Below are 9146 nucleotides of genomic sequence, written 5' to 3'. Positions count from 1 at the left end.
ATCGATATTTTATTGAAAAACTATCGCAATACTTTTTCTAATCATCGATATCGATATTATAAAAAATTTTGAATATCGAAATGGATAAGATATCTAAATAAAATATCGATAAAAAATGTATCAGCTTTTCATAAAACATCGATATTTCTATAAAATAAAATATAGAAATATCGTTTATAATCTTCAATATTGATATTAATAACAATGCAAAATATCGAAAGGATCATGAATTTATCAATTTAATATATCGAATCACTATTTTTATGCTTTTTTAAAATTTTTATCTTTTTAAACCTAATATCGATATTTCGATGAAAAAATATAGAAACATTGTTTCTCATCTTCTATATCAATATTAATAACAATATAGAATATCGAAAGGAACATAAATTTATCAATTTAAAATATTGAAAAACTATTTTTATGCTTTTTTTAAAATTTTCTTAATCTTTTTAAACCATATTTCGATGAAAAAACTTCGAAATGTCGTTGCAGATCATCGATATCGATATTATCAATAATGTTAAATACCGAAATGAATATGAAATTATCAAATTGAAATATCAAAATACCTTTTTTTAGCTTTTCATAAAATTTTTTATTTATTTTTTTTATAAAATGTCGATATTTCTATTAAACACAATATCGAAATATAGTTTCTAATCACCCATATTTATATTAATAACAATGTCGAATATCGAATGGAATATTAATTTATCAAAAGAGAATATCGAAATAGTATTTTTATATTTTTCATAATTTTTTTTAGTTGGGAATTACTCATATTTCTGTCAAATATTACTGTAAAATAATATGTTAGTGTTGTTAATAAATTTCCATATGAATATTATTAACAATGTCAAATATTGAAATGAAAATTAATATATTGAAACAATATATCAATATTTTGTTTTATAATTTTTTAGTCTTTTTAAACAAAATATCAATATTTCGATAAAATTATATCGGGGTATTGTTTATAATCTTCCTTATCGATATTACCAAATATGGTAATGGATATTAAATTATTGAAACAAATATCGATATTTCTATAAAATAATATCGGAATATTGTTGCTAATGTTAGAAATCAATAATTATAAAAATGTCAAATATCGAAATGAATTTGAAATTATCTATATTAGATATCGAAATACTATTTTTAAGCTTTAATATTTTCTTTAACAAAATATCAAAATTTAGATAAAATAATATCGGAATATCATTGCCACGAATATTTTCTCCGAAATATACGATTATAGTACGAAATATACGAGTTATATTACATTGGAGTGTATATTATCAATATTTGTTTTATTCAATATGGTGTGACTTTTTTTATTTATTTATTTTTTTGTTATAAACCGATATTTCGATATTATCGAAGAAAAAATATCGATATTCCGATATTATCGGTTACTTGATATCGATATCAAAATATCGGTATTTCGATAATATCGATATCGATATCCCATCCCTAACTGGAGGAGGTGTTGGGTTGTACGTTCATGTTAGTCTTAAGGTCAAAATCCTACTTCGCTCCCCTTCTATCATTCCTCATGCAGAATACATATTTGTTGAAATTTTAAGCATATTCTCTCCCCTGTTATTTGCTATCGTTTATTGACCTCCCTGAGTTCCACTCGATCACACCTTTGAATACTCTCTTGTCCAATTCGTTTCCACTTATTCCAATGTTATCATCACTGGTGATTTTAAGATTAACATGCTCTCTCAATCCAGTGATAAATCCTTTCTTATTGACATAATATTTTCCCTCAATCTTTACCTTGTTCCTTATTCTCCAACTCATCACACACAATACTCGTACACCTGGTTAGACCTTTCCTCTTTCCAGTGCCCATGAAATACCAAGTAACACCTTCAATCCTGAAAACTTCTTTTTTTCCCACATATCTTACAAGGACTACTATCCACCATTCTAAGATCCCATACCAACGATCATGGATCGGACAATATTCCTGTTAAATTGATTAAATCCTGTCTCCCAGTTCTTATTCCTATCCTCTATCATATATACAATTCTTCCTTGCAAAATGCTACATTTCCTTCTCATTGGAAAGCTTTAGTTCGACCATTTAATAAAATTCCAAATCCTTTTTCACCTGACTTCTGCCCTATTTCTCTCCTCTCTAACCTTTCAAAACTGCTAGAACACCTTGTTCAAAACCAACTCTCAAACTTCCTAGAACGTTCCCTCATCAATCCTCTCCAGTCCGGCTTTCAACCTGCCCATTCAACAAAATCCGCTCTGCTTAAAATTACCCACCACCTTCAAACTGCCATGGAACACCAAAACCTAACTATTCTCATCCTTCTGGATTTCTCCAAAGCATTTGATACGGTTGACCACAACATCCTTCTTACCAAACTATGAAATCTTCCTCTATCCAACAGTGCTTTGCGCTGGTTTCAATCCTTCCTATCCGATCTTTCCTAGTACGTATATTGTGAGATGATAGGTCCTGCTTAGCAGTCGGTATAGTTGGCTGAATCATTCGTTAAGTTCTTGTCTTTTAAGTCTAGTATGTTGGTTCCTGGTGAGTAAGATGAATCCAAGATATTGCACTGTGTTGGATCTGGGTAAAGGAATGTTATTAAAAAGAACAGGTGGGCAGAAGCTGCGGTGGAGGGTAAAAGTCATGAGTACATTTTGATTCATTAACTTTTATTTGCCGTTGGTTGAACCATTGCTCAATCTGGGTGAGGTGGGTTTGGAGATTGGATGTGGCTGTTACAGGATCAGGCTGGGAGGATAGAATAGCAGTTTCAGCGGCAAATGTTTCCAGGAACGTGTTGGGATTGATGGGAATGTCAGTAGTGACGAGGATGTAGAGTACAGGACCTGAGACACTGCCTTGACCAGATAGATATTTGAGTACTCAGAACCACTGTGAACTATGGGTGTTGATGACTTCGGGGTTTTACACCCTAAAGCCCCAATGAACAACAACAACCACTGCGAAATCGAAAGGTGCAATTTGAAAGTAGGAGCAGACGATAAGGTATAAGTCTTGAGGTAATATGGACTTGAGCTTGAAAAGCATTTCGGCATGCCATACCCGGTCAAAGGTCCAGAGGGAATTATGAGTAGAAAGGAAAGAGAGGTAGGAATTGAAGGACTGGGGTCGTAATAACTAGTTTGTTGTAATAATTATATAAGCAACGATCAGAAGGATGTCTAGTGTGTTGCCACAATGTTGTGTATTGGTGCATGATCTGGATGAGATCTTTGAAATGTGGTAGAGGATTTGTCTTGGTTTTTTTTTGGGACATTATACGGTAAGGAGACAGACCGGACAGCTTGTTGGATAAGGGTTGTAAATAAATGGACTGCGTCGTTTAGGTTTTCACGGAAACTTCGAGATAAATTTGGTCTCTTAGGATTTGCTAATAGAAATTCCAGTTTACTGGGCCCCTTATGAATGAGGGTAGAGGTAATACAGGAATTGAAGAAATGGAAATGGTTAGGATGTCTAAACCTTTGTGTAAGAAGTCCACAAGGTCAGGGCTATGAATAGGATTGGTTGATCAGTATGTAGGAGAACCGGAAAAAAGAATGTTGCAACGGAGGGAATTGCAGACAGGAGTGATCGTTGGCAGGAATTGGTGGTTCTAGCTCACTATTGTTGGTTTTTTGCATTAAGGTCTGCACCTAGAAGGAAATGGTGTCCAATAGAATCAAGGAAGGAATTGAATTGTGGTTGGGAAGTAGGAATTCTGGGTGGGGAATAACCTGCTACAAATGTTATGGGAAAGAGAAAAGTTTGGATCAATATAGCTGTGGTTTATAGGAAATTTTGGAATTGTAGAAGGACTAAGTGATGGATAATGACACCATGTGCTGTTCCGTCCGAGTGGTCTGTTTGATAAATTTGATACTGAGGTATATTGATAAGTCGTCTACTGGTAAGTCAAGTTTCAGTTATTAAAGCTACGTCAATATTTTTGTCATGTAATACGGTGTTAGTTAGTTAATGTTTTTTTTTTCCTACACCACAGGAAGTGGGCTATTCACCATTTTCTCTCTCGCAGTCCAATACAATTTTACTATTCCTCTTAGTTGGTCCGCATCCTGCTCAACATCTTCTAGACCAATGCACGTTAAAAGATTGTCTCCCATGTTGCATAGAGGACATTTCGGGGAATCTACGATGCCACTTCGATGGTGGTGTTTTTGGAGCTGATCATGTCCTGTTACTAGCCGAAAACAGGCCACTCTCTCATCACTGCTAAGATTGCCAGGAATTCGTTTATCCTTATGCAGTAGGCTCTCCCACTTCTTTCCTTCTGCTTGAACTTTGTGTCTAGCACTTGTTTTGTCCTTACAATAAGAGCTTATAAGTGATTTTACAGTTCTATAGGAAAGTGGTAGAACAGGCTGGTTCTCTGCACAACTGAGCTTAGCCAACTTGTCAGCTTGCTCATTACCATCTATACCAACATGGCCTGGTGTCCATTGCAGAGCTATAACCCTTACTCTTTTCTTCATGATAGCAGCCATGTTTCTGCACTTTTCTTCCGTGGGTGACTCTGCGACACCTGGTGTTGTTAATTTTTGTATTACGGCTTGAGAGTCACTGAAGATTACAGTGTTGTAGGCACATTCAATAGTGGCTTCCATCACGAAGCAGATAGCCTGCATTTCTGCATCATAATTATCACATCCAGCTCCAACGGGAAATGACAATTAAAAGTTGATTGAGTATACACCTGCTCCAGCTCCCTTGTTAATACCGGACGCAGACCCATCGGTATAAATGTGTAGCCATTGCTCTATGGGGTATAACTCATAAATTGTTTTTAGTGCAGCAGCTCTAAGCTCAGGTTCAGGGCAATCTTTCTTGATCCGACCACATGCCAGTTTGAGTCGCCCGTAGACTTCAGCGGAATCGTGCTTTGGCATGTAGGAGATGCTTATATTCTGTCTTTCATCAGTTGGTAGGTCTATCTGGTGAAGCATTTCCTCAGCTTTTGAAAGTAAAGTGCGATAGGACCTCAGTTGTTCATTCGCTTTACGATAATCCAACCAGTGTTCCTCTCGATGCATAAGCTTTTCATAAAGACAAAGAGCAGATTTCTCCCTCCTATCCTGTAGTGGTTAAAGACCTGCTTGGAGTTCCATTGCTGTGATGGAAGTCAATTTCACACCGCCAAGTTAGTTAATGTGGTTTTGAACACAATTTGCATTCCAAAGGAGAATAGAAAGGGATTTTATTGGTGACATTTAAGGGTTTCTTGGTGGAGGAATAAGGTTGGATACAAGATTTGTAAGTAATGAGATAAGCGAGGTAATAAGAGATCTAAATTCAGACAGGAAAGAAGTGAGGTTTGTGAGATCAGTGGCGTTAAGAGAAGGGGTTATACTGGGTATCTGATGATTAGGCTTTTGGGAAATGGATACAGTTTGAGGAACAGAGGCATGAAGATGTTGGAGTTGGGGTTGAGGATGATGGGGGTAGGTTGGGATTGAGGATGATGGGGTGTAGGTTGGGATTGTGGCAGGGCCTGATTGCCGGTTCTGTTTCTCCAGTCGTTTCAGTGAAGGACATTCTTGGTTTAACAATTCTTGAGGGTCTCCTGGGTGGTCTGCTTGCCTTTTCGTGCCTGTTTTCTGGATGCAATATTTTAGAAGTCTGATACCCCCAGTAGTTAGCCAGGTGCCCTTTTTTTTTTGGCATAGTGCACACACAGCAGGTGCTTGCCTAGGCTTGCTGCATTCTATGGATTGATGTTGTTCACCACACTTGACGCATCTTGATAAATGATGGCAATAATGTTTAGTATGGCCATACTCTTGGCAGTTATGGCACTGAACAATTGTTCGTTTAGGGTAGATTTTTCAACTACTACCCTGGTGTAGTATAATTATAAATTCCTACTATGCCAGGTGTTTGCTCGAGGTCAACAAAGAACAAGGGCAATGCTATTTTATTTTTTGTACCATGTGGATCTTTGTTTTCCTTTAGTATGTTTACTATATGTCGTACCTTGTACCCCATAGCCGTATGTTCTTCTTTGATGGCTTCCGGTGGTGTGGAGGGGTGTAGTTGTCTAATGACTTCTCTTAATGCCCTCTCTTGGAGGAGCTGATATGTGTGATAATCAGCTGTTGCTTCTGACAAGTATTTTATTATTTCTCTGTATGTATCTGTGGTATCTGGTATTAATTTTGTTTTATTGATGCGACTTTGATATGTAAATGTACCTGGGTTAACTACTTTATTCAGTTGTTGGTAAAAAATATGAAAATTTTTAATATTTTAAATAAATATTGTTGGTGGCTTGGGTCCTCTGGGGGTTTGATTTGCTTCCTTGTTTTCTAATGGTAAATTTGATAGCAAGTCGTATTGGTTTAGTGTGAAAATGGAGATTCCTCAATTGTGCTTGGTTTAGAAGTGCCAGGTTAGGAGTCTATTTCATCGATTGAACTGCCTGGTGTAACAGATAGTTTATTTCTCAGTGATTTGAGTGCTTTTTGTTTAGCTGAAGAGTTTCTGGGTGTATTTCCCAGGCTTCTAGATATCTTGGTGGTATTTTTACTAAACATCACCATGTGAAAATATATCATTTCATACTTATAAGTGAGTATAGAGATAAAAAATAAAGAGAAAAAAAATAATAGGTTGAAAGCAAATGAAATGTTAATTTACGTAATGAAGTATGGAGGAGCAGCGTGACCCTCCTCATAGGTTTGCCTTGTGGCAGTAACTAAAAGCTGAGAAGCTCTTATCTATACTTGAGTCTATGGCGACCAGCAGTCTTAAGGAATGTGTACTGAGAAGTTTATAAATAAGTGATTACTCATCTATATTTATGTCCTAACAAGAGCAGTATCATTTGTGATTATTCTGACACTGTTTTTCTTGTTGATATTTCACCTAGATCACTGTTATAAGTAAGTCTATTGTGGGGCACAAAGTAACACAAGAACAAATGCTGGCTAGTGCCACAACTTGAATATGAACAGATGTTATAGAGTACATATCTAACAACTGGTAGCAGTTTCTGAGCGCAGCACTATTATTTTTAACAAGATTAATTTTTCGGCACTCAAGTATTGTGAGGTACAAACTAATTCACCTTATAATGTAAACAAATTATTAAAGATTTTTCTGAGATACTAGGTTTTCACTTTTGGCCATCAATTGATAGAACTTTTATGAGATATAAATGGTTTTAAATATATTCTAATAAAAAACACCAATACCTTATTCTTTTTTTACTCTCTCTCTCCCTCTCTCTCATTCCTTTGTGAACAATATTATAAGAGTACATACTTGAGCATTTGGGTATATTTTCTCTAACTAATGTTAAGAAATAGGTAGGGGGATATGAGTGTGGTCAAGAAAGAAATCATAGAGTAAGTTTAATAATTCTTTTAACGTGTGCCGAGGTTTTGGCCTGAGTTTCCCAAAATAGGTGACGAGTCCCAAAATAGGTAACAAGTTTCTTTATTTTATCTTTTCAATTTTTTAATATTGCTGACCTACATATTGTATCAACTGAAATAATCTCTTGTTAGCACACTTAAAAGGAAATACTTACTATTTGTTTTCTTTCTTGACCACTTTTTTCAATAACTTCGCCTTTGATTATAACTGTGGTCAGTGATGTCTCCAGTATTATAATTTATATAAAATTAGATCTAAACTATTTATACTTTAGTGGTCCTTATATGATTATTTTTTTCAGGAAAATTAAATATTAAAGTGATTCCTACGCTGCTTATTGCAGTTGGTGGCAAAACTAAAGATTACATTGTTGGATTTTCTGATTTGGGGAATTGTGATGATTTTTCAACTGAAGTGCTGGAATGGAGACTAGGATTAAGTGGTGTGATTAAATATGAAGGAGATATCACACAGCCTGTAAATAAAAATGACAATAAATCCAAAATCAACAGGTTAACCAAGAAGACGATTAGAGAAAACTATAGCTCAGATGAATCAGATTAACTAATAATTCATTATTTTGGCTCATTCAAAAATATTGTTTATAGAAAACTTGTTAACATTACTTACATTTATTTTTGATGTTTGAAATCTTGTTTCTTTTCTAAGACTATTAATTATTATACTTCTCTGTATTAACTATTTTCTTCAGGAACTTACATAGGTTTACTTCATAACTTGATAATATTAATCATTTTGTATTTTTATAATTTTCTTGTACTTTCTTACTTATGTTATATTTATCTACATTTCTAATATAATATTTATTTTTGTAATGAATTTATTTAAAAAAAAATAATATTACCTTGATTTTGTTGTACAATAATATTTTTGTATTGAGCTAAGGAAATATGACTCTAGATTTGAATTCAGCTCCTAAAAATACACATGCAATGAGTCAGTTGATTTAAACTTTGTGACCTAATTAGATCCAATTTTGAATTCTAAAATATGAATAAAGTTTTACTAGTCAGTCACTACCTTCCCAAAAAATAAACTGTAAACCAGCTTGCATGAAAATTGAAAGGATAGATTGGTTTGTAGTGATTGTTATATTAACATTTTCTGCCTTGTCATTTGAATATTTGAATTTCCTGGTATATCTCATAGGCATCATCTGATGTCTAGCTGATAATCAGTAATAACTGTCAACAGATTACAAGTAGTCAGCTCCTCAAGTAGCTGTGGAACTCCAGACATTGAAAGATAGAAAAGAACATTGTACAGGGTTTCCTGTTACCCTGTATGTTTATTTTATTCAAGATTGTTTTATCTAGTAAAAGTTCAACTGGCAGCCAGGTTGTCAGGAAAATTTTTAATTCTGGAAAAGGCAAGGAATCCAAGAACAAATTGGAAAACTGCCATGGTTAAAACTAAAAAATGCTTACAATTAGTTATTATTTAAATTAATAATTTATTACATCAATAAACAACAGACATATACAATTTTTTTAGAATCATTATAACATACTTAAAAAAAAAATTCCATCAAGAATTCATGACAATATAGCATCCTTGCTATGTTTCATGGTCAATGATTTGTTAAGGAATGAAATATACTATACAGGACGAGCCGATTTTTAAATATAGTCATATTCAAGAATATAATCCGTGGAAGTGAAAATAGTGGGTGGATTATGGAATTGATCACAGGCCACAACGTTTATATATA

At 34.2% G+C, this 9146-nt stretch overlaps 1 protein-coding gene across 1 annotated transcript in view; it reads left to right on the top strand.

Annotated features, from left to right (window-relative positions):
* The window catches only part of LOC106690434 (thioredoxin domain-containing protein 9), a gene marked incomplete at its 5' end in the record, with an annotated part of 34705 nt that extends 26319 nt beyond the window's left edge, over positions 1-8386 (top strand). The window contains 1 exon segment of the mRNA XM_067044968.1: positions 7716-8386. Coding sequence (XP_066901069.1) covers positions 7716-7978 — 263 coding nt within the window. The 3' untranslated portion in view covers positions 7979-8386.
* Positions 8387-9146: the final 760 nt, after the last annotated feature.

The sequence above is a fragment of the Halyomorpha halys genome, unplaced genomic scaffold, assembly GCF_000696795.3.
Source record: "Halyomorpha halys isolate HHAL.00 unplaced genomic scaffold, Hhal_1.1 Scaffold1716.1, whole genome shotgun sequence".
Lineage (NCBI taxonomy): Eukaryota > Metazoa > Arthropoda > Insecta > Hemiptera > Pentatomidae > Halyomorpha > Halyomorpha halys.
This window is presented reverse-complemented; position numbering and strand designations above follow the sequence as displayed.